This window comes from Mastigoproctus giganteus, chromosome 10 (genome assembly GCF_048544385.1).
Source record: "Mastigoproctus giganteus isolate SK-2022 chromosome 10, ASM4854438v1, whole genome shotgun sequence".
NCBI classification, from domain to species: Eukaryota; Metazoa; Arthropoda; class Arachnida; order Uropygi; family Thelyphonidae; genus Mastigoproctus; species Mastigoproctus giganteus.
Genome location: NC_143584.1, coordinates 138,538,981 through 138,560,920, shown reverse-complemented (window position 1 = coordinate 138,560,920; position 21,940 = coordinate 138,538,981). Strand labels below are relative to the sequence as shown.

General features: G+C 37.1%; 1 protein-coding gene across 1 annotated transcript in view; it reads right to left on the bottom strand.

Moving 5' to 3' along the window:
• Window positions 1–21,591, bottom strand: part of LOC150079312 (transmembrane protein 177) — a 39,872-nt gene extending 18,281 nt beyond the window's left edge. The window contains exons 1-3 of the mRNA XM_090383357.1: window positions 21,577–21,591; window positions 13,755–13,908; window positions 8,666–8,717 (exon numbers count right to left, since the gene is read on the bottom strand). Of these exons, the coding sequence (XP_090239483.1) occupies window positions 8,666–8,717; window positions 13,755–13,906 (204 nt within the window). The 5' untranslated portion in view covers window positions 13,907–13,908; window positions 21,577–21,591. The remainder of the gene's footprint in view (window positions 1–8,665; window positions 8,718–13,754; window positions 13,909–21,576) is intronic.
• Between the last annotated feature and the right edge of the window lie 349 nt (window positions 21,592–21,940).

Below are 21,940 nucleotides of genomic sequence, written 5' to 3'. Positions count from 1 at the left end.
GAGTGTGCTTTACTCCCTAGTGAAACTTGGCAGAACTGGTTTAAAGATTGGTTTTGGAGGATAGAGAGGTGTATTGAATGTAGAGGAAATTACTTTGAAAAAATTAAATAAACAAAGCTGTATTGCAAAACTTTCCTAGTACCCTTTGTACAGCAAACACACACGGAGATGGGAGAAATCCCAGGCGCCGTCTAACACGAACATACCTTATACCATAGCTGGGGACTGAACATATTTGCCATTAAGCGTTTGTAGTTTTCTCCAGACAATTCTGCTGTCTGTGTCCTTGTTTATACTTGAGGAAAAGCTAATCCAGGCAACTTGGCTTTCAGTCTTTTGAAGTTAATTAGGTTACTAGTTGTGGGAAATTTACGAAATAAATTCCAAGCTCTATTTTTGTCCTGTTTGGCGTGTGTACAATCTTGATTCCACCAGTAATTACTGTGTTTCCATTTCCCCAGTAAAGATTTTGGTATTGCAGAGATAGCAGCTTGTAATATTTGATTAGTTACATGTTCTGTGATATTGTCTATGGGTTTTGATTGGATTATATTATCATCTAACTGGGCATGAGATGCATATTCATTCCAGTGTGCCCTACAAAATTTCCAAGTGGAGTGATGTAATGAAGGCGAGTTTGAAGCTTGCAGAGAATCGAAAGGTGATCACTGTTTAGTGGATTTTCAAGAACAGACCACTCCATTATACTATATATGGATGAAGAACAGATTGACGGTCTATTGCACTCATGGATCCTGTCGAAAAATGAATATAGGTAGGTTCACCAGTGTTCAAAAGGGTAAGTTGATAAGAATCAAGAAAGGATTCTATTAACTTGCCTCTCTTGTCAATTTTTGGAGATCCCCACATCAGATGAGCATTAAAGTCTCCAAGTAAGCAGAAAGGAGATGGTAGGTGTTCTATTAAATTTTCTAGGTCATGTGAAGAAAATAAGAAATTAGGAAGAATATACAGGGTGTTTCAAAAACGATGGTCAATATAAAGGTGAAAAGTACAAACTAAAATAAGCAAAAAAGTCCCAGTGAACATCGGGCTGCAAATGAACCGTTTTCGAGATAATGCACATTTGCTGTTAAGATCTGCCACTGACTATGGGAGCACTGTGGGAGGGTAGTCTGTATTGTTCAGACCTTGTACGCATGTATATGGTAGAGATACAGTAACTGGCAATGTGAAATTCGCCACACACTGCTATGACCAGTACACACTCTTGCAGAGCAACCCGCCTTGTCAAAATATAGGCCATATTGCTCCGGGATATGCGATGGTCATTCCCTGACCTTTCCATATCCTCCGTATTTGGTGGTGATGGGCTCGAACCCCGGTCTAATTAAGAAGCGTGTGCTACGCACTGCTGCTCCTTCCCACCTGGCTACGGAGGCCCCAAAATTCCTGGATTTTGTTCTATTCTTTCTAACACCCTTTCCTCAACATCAGGTGTTATGCTTCTGGGCCTACCTACTCGTACTCCACGTGCGAAGCGCCCATGTTCTCTAAAGCGTCGATTTACCCTGATGAATGTGCGCCTGTTGGGCTGCCTTCAGCAGGAAAATCCTTCTGGGTACAAACGTGCAGCCTCGAGTGCACTGCCGTTGGCTTTACCCTACATGAAGTGCATGTCAGCATACTCTTCATTGCTGTAACCTCTTTCCATGGTGACTATCCTTTGACAAGTACTAGTATGCCTGCTACATCTCAGAGCATTGAGAAAGGGGAAAGGGAGAGAGAATGAGCATAACCTAAACAAACAAGTCAGTGGTGGATCCCAACTCTGTACACTTCACCTTGTCAGTGGTGGATCCCAACTAGAAATGAGCAATATTTCAAAAATGATTCACTTAAGGACCCATGTTTGCTAGGCTTTTTTGCATATTGTAGTCTGTACAGTTCATCTTTAAATTATTGACCATCACTTTTGAAACACACTGTATATGGCGCCTCCGTAGCCAGGTGGGCAGGAGCAGCAGTGCGTAGCACACGCTTCTTGATTAGACTGGGGTTCGAGTCCGTGCCCACCAAATACAGAGGATGTGGAAAGGTCAGGGAATGACCACCGCATATCACTGGAGCAATATGGCCTTAGTTGCTAATGCTCCTAAAAACCAAATAACAAACAAACTCTGTATATAGATGCTATTGTAAGAATGATGCCAATTTCAATGCGCACTGCCACTAATTCAAAAGGAGTCTGAAAACCATTATGTTTGGATGGTACGTTGTTTCTTATAAGAACTGCCACTCCTCCACGGGTTGGTGAGTCAATATTTCTATCTCTTCTAAAGATGGTGTAATTTTTTAAGGCAGGATACACTTGTGAATTTAAATAAGTTTCCTGTAGGGATATGCCTGCTGGATCATAGCGGTGGACGAGATCATGTAAATAGTCTTTTATACTGCAAAAGCCTATACAATTCCATTGAAGGATTCTTTCCATTAAGTGGTTTTGTTGGTTGTTTTTGTTTCTGACTGCTTTTTAGTTGTGACTTGTTTGCATCGATCCAATTTTGCTTCGTCTTTCTTTGGAAAGTAGGGACGTGTTACGTCCATCTCATCAGTCGCATTAAATTCTAATATGGCATCATTTGAATCATTGTGCTGGTCAATATCCATTCTGATTAAATTTGGTGGTTTCAGTACTGTGGTTTCTGTCACTGCTGGTTTTGCTGTTGGGGGGGGGGGGTACATTGGCTGGAATGGTAATTGGGATATTACAGGCTTGTTCAGTTTTTTATTGCAAAGGACACTGTTTGGGGACAGAGAGCATGGAGCATACCCAATTAGCAATAGACATATTTGGGGGAATGGTAACATCTGTTTGTATACCTATTGACTGGAATTGTTTAGCAGCTGTTGCATATGTACATTTTGGATCTGTTTTCAGTATTTACCTTCTCACCTCTGAATATGTCACTTTATATTTCTGGATTTTTTTTCCTTGCTTCCATAGTTCGCATATTTTGGAGAAAGCTGGGTGATTACCCTTACAGTTTGTTCAAAGAAAAGTGGTAGCAGTGCATTCAGTTTTATTGTGCTCTTCAATCCACAATTTGGCCATACTGCCTCATGCAGTTTGGGAGTGTCCGTATTTTTGGCACTTGTAGCACCTGATTGTGTTCGGAATGTAAGGACACACAGCAATGGAGATGGCCTGCTTTAACAGATGATGGGAGAGCTGAAAGTGAGAATTATGCTCCTAGTGGGAACAAGAATACCAACTTTCCAGGTCATAATTCTCCTTGCTTGAATGACTTTTTGTTCACGTAGCTCTTGAACTATCTGCTCCTCTGATACAGTTAATAAGTTCCATTCTGTGATTACTCCCTTCGAGGAGTTTAGGGTGGCATGGGGAGTAACTTTTATTGGTTGTCAACCAAAAGTAGTCACGTTTAATAACTTTTCAGAATGCTGGGATTTCGTGGTCTCTACCAGAAGATCCCCAGACTAGAGACACATACTGTTTTTAGTGAACCTGCAGCAGACTTGATGCATTTTTGCACAAGGAATGGGGATAGTTTACTCAGAGGCAGCTCTGATAGAGAGTGCAGTATAAGGCATGCTGATGCTACTTCCTCTTGATGGATTGTTTTCAACCTCTTGGGTTGAGAATAGTCATTTTCGGTGTCATTTGCTAGTCTTGAATGCGATGGCTCTAAAGGGGGAAATGAACTGTTTTCCATCTTTGCTCCTTTCAGCACTGGGAGAGTGGATTTCTTCTCCCAGGTTACCAGCCCCACCACGGGGAGGAAGGAGCAGTGCCACTAGAGTGACCAAGCTGTGTAAATGTTAGTTTAATGGAAAAAAGAAAGGTGGTTTTCCTTTCTGTAACTTAGTTATAATTTGTAATACTAAGTTAACAATTAATTAACAGGAACGTAAGAAAACTTTTACAAATGAACAAAACTGCAGCTTTGAGAAAAACGCTCTAGAAATCATTCAGGGAATCACTTGATCACTATAATGCTTGGCACCCGGAGCCATAGGCTTCTGTGTCACCAGCTAATTTATATGCATCCCATGCATTTTTCTTCTATGCCATGAACCTCATTGGCGCCTCCGTAACCAGGTGGGAAGGAGCAGCAGTGCGTAGCATATGCTTCTTGATTAGACCGAGGTTCGAGCCCGTCACCACCAAATACGGAGGATGCGGAAAGGTCAGGGAATAACCACCGCATATCCCGGAGCAATATGGCCTTAGTTGCTAATGCTCCTAAAAAAAACAAAACAATGAACCTCATTAGTTCAACTGAAAACCATTTGGGCCTAAATCTTGAATAGTGTTTCTTAGTTAGTATGAAAAGCCTAGTAGCTTCCAAGATTAATTCCCTGAAGGCCTCCTATGTAGAATTCACTGTTTTTAACATCATCAGTTGATCCCACTGTGTAGAATTCAAAAACTGCCTGAGACCACTGTAGTCACCTTTAGGAAAACAAAAACCCTTCCCTTTTACCCTTGATGATAGTTACATCTTTAAGTATATCCCACATCAGTAGACTGTGATCACTGTCACCTAGCTGTTCCTTTATTTGCAAATTCCTAATGCAGGAGTCATCACTGCTGATAATCAGATCAAGAGTATTACCCACTCTGTTTGCCCCTCGAACATGTTGCTGACCAATAAATCCACAAAAGCCTTGCTAGTGTGCGAGTAATCAATCCACAAGTTCCAACCAATATCTAGAAAGTTAAAATCCCCCATTACAAGACGTTTTTATTTACTGGCCCACTCTATTTCTCTGCACAATTGTTCGTTGTACTCATCAGAGTCATTAGGCCTATAACACATTCCTACTCTCATTTTCCCTTTCCCATTGTTTATGTCACACCAAACTGACTCAACATTGCACTGTCCACCCATGTCAACTGGATGCACTTCCTTAGATTTTGTTTCTTAACTAACAGCATAAACCCTCCTCCTTTCCTGCACTGCTTATAGCTGTGTGACACCATGTCTCTGATATCTCAACAATATCTGCCTTTAATGTCTTGATCAGCACTTCAAATTCATTCATTTTATTTACTGTACTTCTAGCATTAGTGTACATGCAAGTATATATGCACTTGTTCTTACTCTTAGTTACCCTAACACAGCCCATGTATTTACTTGTTCCATGATGACTCCCAGCAGCTCTTGAAATCCCCAGCAACTTGCTCTCTAGGCTGCTGCTCAATACAAGAGAAGCAGTGCAAGAATCACTTTTGCCTCTGCCTGCGGCTATTGTTAATCTTTTAGTCTGTGAATCCCCTCAAGTTAGCAGTTTCCAACCCACCTAACACTGCCTTGATAGCATCAGTAAATTTTCTTGCACCCTTTCTATTTAAGTGTATCCCATCCCTGTAGAAGCAGTCTTTCCTGTTAGCAAGCACAGTCCACGCTGAAAAAAATTCTACCCCATGGACCTTGCACAATCTCTCCAGGGCCTAATTGATTGACAAGGTGCTCATCATATACTCCCTCCTCTCATGTCTGGGCAGAATTGCAGACACTTTCAAACCATTCATAACTTGCATTTATAAAAAAACCTTAGCTCGCGGCTTTTTTTTCAACATTGACCTGTACTTGTTAATTAAATCTGCAGATCTCTTACTCTTAAGGTCATTAGTGCCAACGAGTACAACAATATCACCTTTTGTGCCCTTAAATGATGATATCTGCTGTACAACACCAACTTTTGCTCCTGGCAGATATACCCTGGTCTTATTCCACCCATCCTTTTTGCATAATATATTCCCGATTTCCCTGACAACAGAGTTACCAACAATAAATAGTTTCCTGTGGGACCAGCACATTCTACTCTGGAGATTGCCACTGTGTTGCTTGATGCACAGGCGGAAGCTCCGGCATTGAGTCAGGCAGCTGAGAGCTTGATGGGGCCCTCTTATTAATTTCCTCGAGTTAATCTACCCCACACGTCATAGACGCCCATCAGAATGCTGAGTTGGCACCTAATTTCCTCACAGTCCCTGCACCTAGCACAAACAAAGACATCCTCCTTGGCGAGATCACGTTCTGTTCTAGACAGTTCAGCAAACATTTCACATTTCGCAAATTTTTTTAGACTGTAATGCATTGGAGAATACCCTCCCCCTTCGGTTCTCCCTTGAGCCACAGCACTCTGGCTAATCTGTGAGCATTGCTTTGCTGCTCTAGTCTGTGTCATGATTCTGTTAAGTACAATTAAACTGACAATGAAATTTAATATTATGATTAATAAATTTTTAATTGATTAATTGATAATACTAAGCTAACAGATTTCTAATATAGTGCTATGTGTTTTGCTATCTAGTTTTATGTTAAACCTTAAGCTATCTAGTTCAGGATATATGTTGTATCGTATAACTATGGTGGTAAGTTATAAATGGTAAATCTACAGACACTTAAGTATTAACTTTCAAAATTGCTATCTAAATTCAAAATAAACCAAGGAGCTTGACTAGGACTATAAGCTAATTATAGAAAATAATTTAATATAACAATTAAGTCAATAAAACTGCTAAATATAATTATAAACTTAGCGTTCGCCGGAGCTGCAAAATTTTGTCCAACATTCGATACCCTTACCAATACTCAATTTTATGAATGAAGACTCTCTCTCTGAAAGGTTCTTCATAATTAGCCCTATGTTTAAGCAAAATTATCCATCTTGGAAAGATAACACCAATGCTAGGAGTTGTTCAATGATTTCTACATAGCACTTGTTACAGTTAAATAAAATTAACATTACTGATGTTTGTTAGAGGAAAAGAAGATGAAATCACAATGTACTTTACAATTTACCAAAAATATAGTATTGTTGTGAATAAAGTTGCAGTGTGTGTATATATATATATATATATATATATATATATATATATATATATATATATTTTTTTTTTTTTTTTTTTGTGAAACAAAATTTCTTGCAAAACAATCAAGATCACAACTGTCAAGCATAGGTAACAAAGAGTTGAATGCTACTACATGAACAGAGAAGAGTTATCTGTGGGGGTATGGAGTAGTAAAAAAATAATATGTATGTATTAATAAAAATATGAGTTAGATTATGTGGGTTTTAATAGAGTTGACTTGAATTTAGAAAATTAAAGAATTTTTGTATTAAAAATAATGATAATGTCTGAATAGAACAGAAGTTAAATGAGACAAGTAAACAAGTGGACAAGTTAATTACTGATAAACTTGCTTCCTTGCACAATTTGGCACTACTAATATTAATATGGTTGAATTTACAATGTTGCTAGCTAAAGAATGATATACAGTGGATGCCACTTATATCACTTCAAGGCTCAGCTAATCTAATAACAATAACCAATGGAACAAGAATGCAATTGCTCAGCATTGTTTATTGATGCAGAGTGGAAATGTAACATAAAAAGGTAACAAAAAAAAGGTAAAGGTAACATAAAAAGTGGACAGAAAAAAAAAACAAAACATTAAAATCAAGCAATATAAAATACTTTAATTTGATTGTCCACTGTTTCAAAAAAGTCATCAATAAAAATGGAACAGTCAAAGTTTCTGGAAATCCATACAAGCCACTAAAAAAAAATGCTCTACTGTAAAACAGTCAGACTGGTTGGACTGCAGATATCAGTACTTTCTTTCACAGAATAACGACACTGCCAACCATACAAACTGTATAAAGTAAAATCAGTAAAAAGCAATACAACAAGGTTGGAGTTCAAGGACAAATGTGGATGTTATGTAATAACTTCCACTGCACGTGTAAACTGTCATAAGGTCAAAAGCAATAACAAAATCAAAGTGCTGATTACAGTAAATGACATTTTTTTAAAATGCATTAGTATATCTGATTGGGACTTCATAAAAGTGATAACATTACAGAAATGATAACATTTATCCATGATCACAATAAGCAGCATGCACTGTATATGTTGAAATGGAAAGAGATTTCTCAAAGGGATGACTCTATTGTATGAAATTAAGTTAACAGATTGCTCTTTCCAAAGTATGATACACAGCAAGAAAAGTATGAGTTTTAAATTAAGGAACTCTGATGAAAAGCAGTCTGAATACATTGAGGTCTGGCGAGAAACTGGCTTCAAGGAAGTAGTTCAGAGTTTCTCACTGGATAAGATTTATGAAGACTGAACATGTATAATTCAAAATTTCAAGAATATACTCATTGTTTTTGTTTTCTATAGCTATGTCCTGTGTTAATTTAATTTATGTTAAGAAACAGACTAGCCACTCTAATGCTAGTTAGAGTAGTTAATTTTTCTGATATGTTTATTTACTTAGAACTCCTGGGTTACAACAGCCATTAGCTGGGAATTAGAAAGTATGAGGAAACCTCAATATGTATCCTGTGTGTTGCTCAGAATTCAGTTGTTTGACTAAAAGGAGCTAAAAGTTGTTTGACTAAAAAAGGAGCACATTATAAAAATGTCATTGTGACACTTGATCTAACTGTGAGCACTCTCACTGCATGTAAACAGATTTTATTGCTGTTGAGGAGGCATGGACAAAGTTTTTGAGAAGAAAGGCTCAAAAAACACTAGATTTGCATACTAGAGTGCATTGTTGAAGGAAACCAGTACAATTAACATTTACATGAAAATCCAAACTATGTCAGCATAATGTCAATTCCACTTTTTTTTTTTTTTTTTGCTTCACGGAGGACTTACCTCAGTAGCAAGACTACTAATCTTTGGTGGAAGAGGCTTTTCTACTCCTTCTCTGAAATTGAATGAAAGAAAGAAAAGATTAATATAATCTCTTCAGTTAAAATTTTGTGTGTATGAATATTGTAATCCTCACTTTTGGTATTTGTAAACAAGTACAATATTAGAAATTGCAGAAAGGTGAGAGTAGCTAAAGGAAGGATACCTACAAAAGTTATCACAGTCAAACACAGTCCATCTCTATATCTCTATTCTGTACAAGCTTTGTATACTCTATTGTGCACGTATCCCATTTTTCTAAATAGAACACATGCATAATGTGCACTTACTTTTGATTTTTCTACACAATACAGGGTTTTCATAAAAGAAGTAAAGAATTTTACGAGGCTTATTATGCATGTTTATAATTATGATTATATCAAAATAATCATAAGTGTGATTATGTTTATATACACTATATTTTTTATCAAAAATAACTGGCATTATTCAAAGAATGTTTTACTGATTTAAAATCAGTAAAACATTCTGATTTAATAAAAAATTTGATTTAAAATTTAATAAAGTGCTGGCTTTGGATTCAATTATAATCTTATCCCTTTCAGTATGATCTAAGCCAATTTTTGATAACAGGAAGGCAGAATTTTAATCCATTCCTCCCTTAACACAGCAGTCAATTCAGCTACTGATTGTGAGTGTGCTGGCCTGAAGTCAACATTCCAGTCTATCCCAAAGGTATTCAATGGGATTAAGGTTGGGGCACTCAGCAGGCCAATGAAGCTTTTGCAAGCCTACATCTTCAAATCAAGTCACTACTTGCTGATGACATGCATTGCAATGGTGAAACAGAAAGAAGTCCTCTGCATACTGCTGCCACAGTGTATGGAACAGTAAAATTGTCCACAATGTCAATGTAATGCATGTCATTCATTGTTGCAGTAACAATTAATAGTCCACGCCTAAACTACACGGAACCACAATCCTAGGCAGTGATAGCACCTCTGTCAAACTTTACAGCTGGGACAACACACTTGGGTGATTAACATTCATTGGACATCTACCAGTTCCAAACATTGCCATCGTATGAAAAACCATCAAGTTTATGTACCATGATTTGTTACTCCATAAACAGTTTTCCAATGTTCTAGGGGCCAATTATGAAGGATTCTGCACTGCACAAGTTGATGCTTTTCAATGCATGCTATGGCTATTGGGTGAAGTTTTGCTATGATGGCACAAATTGATTGAGTGTTAATATGGCACCCTATGATGACTTCCCATTGAAAGTTGCCAAGTTCATTATGTATGTTTTTGTTTTTTTCCATATCTAGGCTGCCCAGATACTTTTGCCAACACTGTGTGTGTGTGTGTGTAATTTATCTAGGAAAAAATCTTTCCTCATCTTTCATAATTTATTCCTAGGTAAATAAATATATATTAATTAATTAAATTAAATATATAGGATGATTCAGAACTGCATATCATAAATTATACAACAGGTTCTTGTTTCTAACAACAAAAGGAAACAAAAATATTCTTAGGAGTTGTTTTTAAAACAGTGTAATTTATAAAAATTATATTAAACTTTTGTTTATTTATTTATTTATTTTTTATTTTTTTTAGGAGCATTAGCAACTAAGGCCATATTGCTCCGGGATATGCGGTGGTCATTCCCTGACCTTTCCGCATCCTCCGTATTTGGTGGTGACAGGCTCGAACCCCGGTCTAATCAAGAAGCGTGTGCTACGCACTGCTGCTCCTTCCCACCTGGCTATGGAGGCGCCTTAAACTTTTGTGACCTGACTTCTAAATATTGGCGGGTTTACTTTTTGAGTCCTTGAAGAGTTTTTCTTTATGGTAAATGCACTTTCATAATTAGTGATTTTTTTATAAGGAAAGCAATTTGAAGTACAGTAATAAACAGGCCACAAGGAATGGCTTGGTTACATAATCAAAACCTCCTATGCACACATAGCATCAATAACAGTGAGGTCTCATCATTACCTATACCCTGTAGGTTTTCATTTTGTGAACTTCTACGTAAGGGAGCTGCATATGCTTACTGCTTTCTTCGGTTTACTATGCACTATAATAAAATGTCACAATGTAAACCTTTGAAAGAAAGAGTAAAAATAACTGAATTAAAAAGTAGGTAGTGGATCTTAATGCAGATTTTAACTGTAATATACCAATTCATAAAATGCATGACTTATAAATGGGGATCATCTTATATGGCAAATCATATTGCTGGTCAATTCAGTGGAAAGTTTGATGTTAAAAAAAATGGCAGAATTTATATGCATATTTTTCTTAACTGACTTAATTGTGAAATTATACCAAGTTGTCATTTTGTCTAACATTGCTTTAACAGAGTTTGAGTGGAAATGGATAGATTCCATCAGCCCCAGGTGCCTTATTTACTTTTAAATTCAACAATTTCTCTTTTACTTTCTTCTCAGTTATCACAAAATCATATAGTGCCCACTTAACTTCCAGTATTCCCATCCCTAAAAACTTCTTCCGACATCAATGTAGATGCAAAATATTTATTCAATATCAGCAAACTGACTATATCATCAATAGTTATGCCATTCATATCCAGTGGGCCAATGTGGTGGTTCATCCCTTTCCTTTTAGTGTTAACATAAGCAAATAATTCTTTGCATTTTTAGCCAAAGATTTCTGATATCTGCCTTAGCATACCTATCACCATTAGTGACTTCACTGTAGACTAGTTTGTACTTAATGTGGATTTCTGTGTACCTGATAATTTATAATCAACCCTTGCATTTTTTCTCTGCCACTAGTTGCATCAGTTCATCTGACATCCAATCAGCTCTAAACTTTGAAAAATATCTATTAATTGGTATAAAAAGATTAGTAACTTCTATGATTATTTCCCTGAATACCTCCCATTTAGAACTGATCACTGCAACCTAGTGGTTCCTTCATCTGTGGATTCTTAATGCATGAGAAGTCATTGGTGATAATCAGATCAAGAGTATTGCCTTCCCTTGTTGCCTCCCTAACACACTGCTGTAGAAAACAGTCATCCAATAAAAAAAAAACAGAAAAGTTCTGCTACTGTACAAGTGACCAACACCCAAGTTCCAGTCAATATATGGAAAGTTAAAATCCCATATTACAACATTCTAATTTTCTGACCCATTCTATTTGTCTGTACAGCTGTTTGTTATATTCATAATGTGCTACCCTCTCTGTCTTTTTGTACACATTGTACTCACCACATTCAAATTCCACTCCTCTAATATCTGAGTGGTACCATGTTTCCAATATCCCTACAATTTCTGCATTTGATGACTTAAAAAATAATTCCAAATTAATCAGATCTGTTAGACATACTCCTAGCACTGGTGTACTAACAAGTATATGTGTACCTGTTTTTGCTCTTAATAACCCTAACACAGCTCATGTATTTGCTCATACCATGAAAACCCAAAATACCTTGTTTTCCAGGCTGCTGCACATCTCATTAGAAGCAGCACAAGGATCACTTTCGCTACTACTTACAGCTGCTGTTCATCTATTAGTCTGTATAATATCCTCCCCAAGCCAGCTGTTGTCCAAGCCACCTAGCACTGCCTCGACAGCATTAGCAAGTATTTTGCACTTCTTCTATTTAAGTGTACCCATTTCTATAAAAACAGTCTCTCCTGTTAACAAGCATAGACCACAATGAGAAAAATTTTACCCCAGAACTTAGGACAGTCTCAACAAGGGCGAAACTGAAAAAGGAATCATCACATACTCCCTCCTACCATGTCTGGGCAGAACTGCAGATACTTTCAAATTTTATTCTAACTTGTGGCTTTTTCCTCATCTTCTATTCTTAATATCATCAATATTGATGTGTACAACAATATCACTTTTGTGCCCTTAAAAGAAGATAACTGCTCTGTAACATCATTAATATTTTGACCTGGCAAACATACTCTGCTCTTATTCTACCTATCCTTTTCAAACATATTTCTCATTTCCCTGATAACAGTTACCAACAGTAACTACTTTGTGTGGGACTAAAGCTCTCTACTGTCGAGGATATCATTATATTGTCTCATGCATGAATATGGGCTCTAGCATTGAACTGGGTAGCTCAGTGTTTGATGGGTCACTTGATTCAATTGCTTTGAGGGCATCAACCCTGTTCTTCAAGCCCTCGTATAGGCCCATCAGAATGTTGAATTTGCACATAATCTCCTCATGTTTTTTGCTTTCGAAAACACACAAATACATTGCCTTTGGCCATATTGTGTACCTCTACAGATGGCAATGCAAAAAAAAAAAGAACAAGTAGAGCACTGCATAAAGCCCTTATTTGTAAGAGTAAGTACTGCACTGCCACTGACAGTTGTCTTGTGAGCCAAAGTACTGCTGCTACTCTGAGCTCTTTGCTTTGCTTTTCTGTTGTGGTCTGGTCTGATGTATGATTTTAGTCTAAATTTAATTTAAAAAAAATAGAAGATGAACCTACATTTTATTATTTATTGCCTGTGTTTAAATTTGCCCTTAAATGACTATAATTATCTTATAAATAAGTCTCCTTTAAGGAAAAATATTTATAAGCAGATGGAAAACTTAAAAAAAAGTGGTAGTGTTCTTGAAATGTACAAGCACAGGCAGGCTATAAAAAACAATAAATGTTAGAAAATTTTGCACAAAATAGTTGATATCCCCAGAGTAACAAGTGGTACTTGTGTGAAATGGATCAGCACTGTCCCACACAACTTGTGGGATTTAGAGTTTATTTTATAAGTTCCCAGTTTCATATCTCAAATAAGGTGGAAACTAAATTATATCCTGGAGTAGTGGTTCTCAAGCTTTAGTGGCCTAAGGCTCTTCCTCTTCCCCACATTTTTAGCATAAAAATGTTTTGTGCATCCCAAAGGCTTAACAAGATTGTTTTTAAACTGTAAATTTTCTCAGTTTTCAAATATAAGATATTTCAATCATTATTCTTGGACATCTGCCCTCCCCTTCACTACTGGTATAGACAATAGTTTGAGAAATGCTATCCTAGAGCAAAAACATACAATTAACATACAAGCAAAAAAGGAACAACATAAAATAAGCTTACTCATAATACTGAAAAATTTCTTTATATTTATACAGATATGGTCCTTGAATTAAAATATAGCCTCCAAAAGTGCCAACAGATGCTACAGCAGCAAGGCCACCAATCACTTGTCTTCCTATAGTAGTTGAAAACCACGAAAGTCGAAAACCCATTTCTGCAAGAATGAATAATTGAGACAGTATTATAACAGCTTTTTGGAGGTAAAATTATATAATATTAAAACAAATAATACTTTAAGAATTAAGAAATACATGGAATAGACACATAAAAATGAAAAATACAACATAAATTCCCAACAATACCGGGGTTAAACATTTGAACACAACATTTAATTCTAAAGAAGAAAAAAAAAAAGAACATGCAATCTAAATAAACCAAGCCTTACAATTATCCAAGGAATAAATGTTCAATAGCCATCGACAGTTTTTGGCGAACTAAATAGAGAGTATTAAAAAATAATAAATTTTTTGTTTTTGAAATAAATCAAACAAAGTATCAGTATCAGTGCAAAGCCAAAATTGAGCCACGTCTTCTCTGTCAACTATTAGTAATTATTCTATCTCTTCAAATTTACAAAAGTCTTCCAGTTGTACAAGACTTGGCAGTGTTTTTTCAAATGATTAACTGCACTTTCAAAAGAATGTACAAGAAGACCACTCTACCATTAAGGTTCAGACACCTGCACAGCAACAAATAATCATTATTTACAGGAAAACTAATGTTTACTGAAACTTTTAGCTTTAATAACAGCCTCTAGTCTCTGTGGAACACTCTCAACCTGTTTTTTGCGAATTTCCTCCAATATTCTCTGCCAGTTGCCTTCAAAGCAGTGATTGTTCAGTTCTGTTATTTGAGCAGTTTTTCCTCACATACACTTGATGATCCAATTCATCCAATAATCTCTTTATAGGACTGAGGTCAGGGCTCTTGGTTGGCTAGTCCAACTTTCAATGCTCGTGTCCTCAAACCAGTCCACCACAAGGGGAGCAGTATAACATGGGATGTTGTCCTGCTGGTACAAGTATGGGCCTTCCCTGATGTGTTGCAAAATGTACGTAATATCACTGTCCATCCTGTCTAGGCAAACAACAGCATTCATGGTTTTGTCTAAAACAACCAATGATCCCAGGCCAAACACACGAAAAAATTCCCCAGACCATCAGCTGTCTCCACCAAACTTAATTGTCAGCTTGAGACAGTCTGGCAGGTAGCTTTATCCGGGCATCCACCACACCCTGACACAAGCATCATGCATGCATGTAATGTTACTCATCACTCCAAAGCACAGCTTTCCACTGCTCTACAGTAAAAGATCAGGCCTGCATTCCAAGCAGACAATTCTTTGTGAATTCCATTGTCATGTCCCATCAGTTTCAGAGGTTTATGGATCATTTTGTGATGAGTTCAGCACCAATTTGCTTCCGTTTACAGAACACATCACCAATTGTTGAACTAAGCATCTTCGATGCCATTGAAATGTCACATACAGATTGATTGCAGGTTGCAACCAAGTTAATAGGCTTTCACACTGGAAGCCTGTTAACTTGGCTTGCAACTGCAAAATGCTGAAATCAATCAACTTGATTGATTGATTGCAGCATTTTGCAGTCACAATCATAATACTGTCTCTTCAAGGCCTACAAGCATAATTATAGCTGTGTCTGACATGTGGTGCTTGGGTAGGATGTGACCAACTATCAATGGAGGAGTGTTTGGTTATTAATGATAGGGCAGTGTATATCTAGTCTAAAATGACCACTCCATAATTAAATTATGTTCCCTGGTTCCTACCAGCTGAGAAAGAGAAAATATATCCAGTGGTCAGTTTGCTGACCTCTTTATAAAGCCTTAATCTATTGACACATGCTCCTTTGTACTCTAAAGCCATTCTGTCCATCTAGAAGTAATTGCAATATTGTATCTTCCATGGTTTCTGTTTTAAAAATAAAAAAGTGAAATAACAGTTTAATTTCTCTTCTTTGTATCCTTTACAGTAGTAACAGTATTAGTAGTGACAAATGATGCAAGCTTCTGAAGCATCAGCAAAAAAAAAAACAAAAAAAAAAAAAAAAAACATCACTTGTCACTTCAAATAATTTGTCTAGTACTTCCTGGAATTTATTCAAACTACCCACTTCCACAACAGATGAAAGTTCCTTCCAACAATCATCCATCCACTGGCTGAAGGTGAATTTCTCCAAATCTATCCTACATTCTTCCTCCCTCAATTTAAATTTATGTCTCTCCTGTGTGTAGTCTGAGCAAAAGGAAGAATGCCATCAGCATTGAGCTTGGTTAATCCATTCAGAGCCTTACAGATCTCAATCAGATCACCTTGCAGGTGCCCAGTCTCCAGACACTACAATTTGTAAAACTGAAGCCTTTCTTGATAAGACCACAAAAACTGCAAATTCTAAATAGGAAGCATTCAGGGAAGTAATCAAAGAAGATACTAGGCTTTTCATACCAACAAAGAAATACTGTTCAAGGCTTAGACCTAAATGGATGTCAAATGAACTATCGAGACACGTGGCAGAGAATAAAAGTGCATGGATGAATATAAATTATCAGGTGATACAGAAACCTCTGGTAGATATAAATTATTCTGCAATGAAGTTTCACAGGCATCATAATCTGCCATCGTTCCGCTATTCCACGGGTCGATGTATGAAGCCTTGCCATCATGCATATCTGCATTGCTCAGATATGAAGTTTTCTGAGCAATGCAGACAGGTTGCCAGGGCAGGTCATGGGGTTTTGTCAATGATATATAGGAATTTTGCTAGCAGGGAAAAGGAGGTGATTATCCCTCTGTATAAGGCAATGGTCAGGCCACGCCTTGAGTACTGCATACAGGTCTGGAGGCCTCATTTTAGGAAGGATGTAGATTTACTTGAGCGTGTACAGAGAAGGGCAACAAGATTGGTGAGGGGAATGAAGGGATCCTCTTATCAAGAGAGGCTTAAGTTCTGCAAATTGCAGTGGCTGAAGACTAGGCACCTGTGCGGTGATCTGATAGAGGTGTATAAGGCCTTGAATGGGTTCAGCACGCTGAATTCTGATGGGATCCTTCCACTTGTTCAGATTACGAACCTAAGGGGGCATAAATTCAAATTAAGAAAAGACAGATGTAGATTAGATGTGTGGAAATTTGCCTTTAGCCAGCGGGTGGTTAATTGCTGGAACAAACTTCCATCTGTCATTGTGGAAGTTGATAGGTTGAATAAATTTAAGGAGGAACTGGACAGGCATTTGGAGGGAATGGTGTGATTTTTTTTTTTTTTTTTTTGGCTGATGCTGCATAAGCTCATACATTTGCTTTCTTGCATCACATGCCACTACTACTACTACTATTTCACTCCAGTTTCCTCCTCTCTTAATGACATTGATCTTTATCACGCCTTGCTATCTCATTCTTGGTCTCCCACTTGGTCTTTTGTCCCTTAATTGTAAATCAAACATTCTTTTTGGCAAATGCCTCTCGTTCATCCTCTTTACATATCCAAACCATTTCAAACAGGGCCTTTGAATCCTGCCCTGGAGTTTTTCAACTTGAATTCTCTCCCTAATCATATCATTCCTGATTTTGTTGCGTCTTATCTTTCCGGCTATGCTCCTCACAAATCTCATATCTGGCCCCTGAATTCTGCTTTCATCCTTTTTCCTCATAGTCCAAGTTTCAGATGTATATGTCAGAATTGGTATGTAATAAGACCTTCTCACACTTCAGTGGTATGTTCCTGTTCCAGATCAGATCTCTTGTCTGCCTATAGAAATTCCCGCTCGCTTGTATCCTTCTACTTATTTCTTCATCTATCACTCCAGTCTTTGTAATGGTGCTTCCCAGATACTTGAAGTTGTTAACCATTTTTAGCTCTTTCCCTTCCATTGTAATGTATCCATTAAGCTCGCCACTCCTCTTTAGAACCATTACTTCACTCTTCTCCTGACTGAAAAGCAGTCCAAATTCATTGGAAATACTAGCCCATATATCAATTTGCTGTTGCACTTGTTCCCTGCTTTCACAGGCATATCAATATTTTTTTTAGATTAAACTGAAGACAGGGAACAACTGCCCTACTGACAATAATGCAACTGATTAAGCAAAATATTAATTTAGAAATCAAAATTTAAGAGTAATACTAAGTCTAATTTTAACCCAAAGATGGCAAAAAAAAAAAAAAAAGTCCAGACAAAAAATTGCCTATACCTAAAAATAAACAAAATAGACCTCAGTGTCTTTTAATTGGAACACCTCATATAAAGACAACGTTAGGCTGCATCTTGAATATTGCATAAAGGTTTGGAGTCCCCATTTTAAGAAAGTGGGCTTGTTTGGAGAGGGTACAGAGAAAAGCGACAACACTGATTAAGGGTATAAAAGAGTATTCTATGAAGACACTTGAGTTTTGAAAATTAGTGTTTAAGAACGAGACATCTGTGGATAACTTAAACAAGATGGTAAAGTCGTGAAAGCTTTGAGTAAATAGTGAGGGCATTTTTATACTTATTCATGTGAAATACACAAGGGGCATAATCTTGAACTGAGAGGAGGTAACCGTAGAGTAGATACCTGAAAAATTTCCTTCAGTCAAAAAATAATTGACTTAGAATAAACTCCCATCTGGCCTTGCATGGTGGAAATTTATTTAAACTTCAGGAAGGACTGGATAAATACTTTAGCATTAGCATTAGTTGAGGCATATGATGCAAGAAAGAAAGCTTATACAGCATCAGCCAAAAAAAAAAAACATTCCCATTTCACCTATCTGGTCACTCCAAATGTTTATCTAGTTCAGGCTTAAATTTATTTAAGCTATCAACTTCCACAACAACAGATGGACGTCTGTTGTTGTGGAAGTTGATAGCAAACTTCCGCACATCTATTCTACAACTATCTTTCCACGATTTGAATCTATGCCCCCTCAGGTTCTTAATCTGGGCAAGCAGAAGTATCCCATCAGCATTGAGCCTGCTCAAACCATTCAAGGCCTTGTACACCTCAATCAGATCACCTCACAGGTGCTTAGTTTCCAGATGCTGCAACTTACAGAATTTAAGCCTCTCCTGTTAAGAGAACCCCTTTGTTCCTCTCACCAATCTTGTTGCCCTTCTCTGTACTCGTTATAGCAACTCTACATTTTTCCTAAAATGAGGCCACCATACCTGTATGCAGTACTGAAGGTGTGGCCTGACCATTGCCACACAAAGGGATAATCATCCCCTTGTCTCTGCTAGCAAAATTCCTAAATATCATTGACAAAACTCCATTACCTGCTCTGGCAGCCTATCTGCACTGCTCAGAGAACTTCATATCTGACTGCATAATTACCCCAGGTATTTGTCGTCCCCCCCTGAGTGTAGTACCACACAGTTGGTACGTTTCTCTTGGGTTAACGCTACCCATAAGCGGTACTTTGCATTTATCAATATTAAACTTCAGCTGCCACTTCTCAGTCCATCTGCCTAACTTTTCTAGGTCCTGTTGCAGTAGCATACTGTCTTTACTGTCATCAACAACCCTGCCAACCTTTGTATCATCTGAAAATTTGGACATTAAGTCTGATGTACCTTCATCGATATCATTGATAAATACACAAAACAATGATGGCCCCAGCACCGAATCATGAGGGAATCCACTAATAACATTAGTCCACGTGGAGCAGTGTCCATTTATTACCACTCTCTGCCATCTCCCACTCAACCATGCCTTTATCCATTACAGCAACTTGCCCTTAATGCCATACTGCTCCAATCTGTACAGCAGTCTTCCATGTGCAACAGTATCAAAAGTTTTCCTGAAATCCAAGTATACGACATCAAAATTATTTTTTGCATCCAGTTCCTTTGTGATCACATCGTAGTATTCAATCAAATTGGTCAGACAAGACTTGCCCTTAACAAACTCATGCTGTGTCTGAACTATTACTGCAGTCTTGTCTAGGTGATCCTGTATCATCTCGTTAACCAGTGACACCACTTTTTTCCCATTACTTGCAAGAAATTGGCAAATGATGTGAGTTTTGAGTAAATGCTGAGGGCATTTTTACACTTATTCATGTGAAATACACAAGGGTAAAATCTTAAACTGAGAGGAGGTAACTTTAGAGTAGATACCTGAAAATTTTCCTTAAGTCAAAAAGTAATTGACTGTTGGAATAAACTCCTATCTAGCCTTGTGAATGGTGGAAGTTTATTTAAATTTCAGGAGGGACCGGATAAATACTTGCAAGAAATTGGCAAATGATGTGATGGATAGGGACAATGATGGACTTTTTTGTTTTAATTTATTATTTTTTTGGCTGATGGTACACAAGCTTGTTACATTTTGTTAATACTAATCTGTGGAAGCAACCATCTGTTAAGGAAAACCAAACTAGCAGGTCATTTTATTTTGTAGAGTGGGAATCTCAGTGAGAATATAACTGAAGTGAAAATTTCATGCTATAGTCATGGTGCAAAAATGTTGCCTGAGGCAAGAAAATAACAAAACCCACAAGATGGCATACATTTAACCTGTTAACTGGCACCATGGTGTATTCTGATGCCAAAAAAAGGAAAATTTAAATATTTAAATATATATTAGAATTACATCTGTCTTAAAATTTCTCCAAGAAGATATTCACTTTCAGTCTGCATCATTAATTATATTCTAGTATTATTAGTAACAATGATGCAAAAAAGCAAGCTTATAGACAAAAATACTTCCCATATCACATGTCCATTCCCTCTAACAGTTTATCTAGTGCTTCCTTGAATTTATTCAAACTACCAAACTACTAACTTCCACAGCAGCAAATAGAAGTTTGTTCCAACAATCAACTACCCATTGGCTGAAGGCAAATTTCTGCACATCTATTTGGCAAACATCCTTCTTAATTTAAATTTATGCCCCCTTGTGTGTAGTCCAAGCAAGAGAAAGAATGCCATTAGCATTGAGTTTACACAATCCATTACAGCCTTAAACACCTCAATCAGATCTCCCTGCAGGTGCCTAATCTCCAGATGCTGCAGTTTGTAGAACTGAAGCTCTCCTCTAACTAATCTCTTTGCTCCTTTCTGCATCCATTCTAACAGATCCACATCCTTCCTAAAATAAGACTTCCAGACCTGTATGCAGTATTCAATTTGTGGCCTAAATACTGCCTTATACAACAGGATAATCACCTGCTGACAAAATTAATCCCAGGGACTCAAGTCTGGTGAGTGTGAGCTTAGCACACCCAGAGTCCTGAGCTGGATATCATCATTCTCTTTCTTGGTGAATCCCTTCTACTTCTGACTCTCTCTCTCTCTCTCTTAAACTCTCTCAGGGTAATTCACAATTTTTTTTTTTTTTTTTTTTGGCTGGTGCAGCATAAGCCTCAGGCTTCCTTGCACCATATGGCTAATAATAATAATAAAACCCCAAAAAATTTGCTATCAGGGGTGGGATCAAATTATTTGGACATTTAATTGAAAAAGTAAGGTCATAAAAAGTTCTTTGACACAATGGTCATCAATAAAAATGCCTATTTCAGTGGTAAGTTTTCCGAGTTTTGGTTCCCTTTCTTCCTTGCCATTTCAAAATCACAAGAATTGGTTGTAAGGTAGTTGGGATTTTTTTTAAAAAATTGTTTGGATAATAAGACTGTTGTTTCTAATGACGTTTTTACTAATCTTATTAGATAATAAGTTGTCATAATTAAAGAATAAAATTTTCAAGTTCCTCAATTTAAACTTTCTAGCCTACTTTCCCCCAAAACTCTTAGCTAAAGGTTAATCAAAGAACAGATACATAAAATGTTTTCATTATCAGGGTTTGACTGTTGATAAACTTTACCTAGTGTCGTGGAAGGTAGGTAGTTTAAATAAGCTTAATTAATAATAATAATAATAACTGGATGAGTTCCGACATCAGTAGGTATAAGGCTAACATAAAATGTAAGATCCAAAATACGACAAAATTGCCTCCAATAGCACGTGCCCAGTGGAATAAGTTCCATCTATGTCCCGTGACCAATAATCACAGAATTTTTTTTATTTTCCTTATTTTGACACAAGAAGAAAACAAAACAAGGAAAAATATAGAATAAAGGGACATTACCAACCAAATAAAAGTTAGGGTTTTTCAACGAAATTACGATCAACCACCATCGACTTTAAACTGCGAGACTGAACTGCCATCTGTTATTAAACCCGAAATG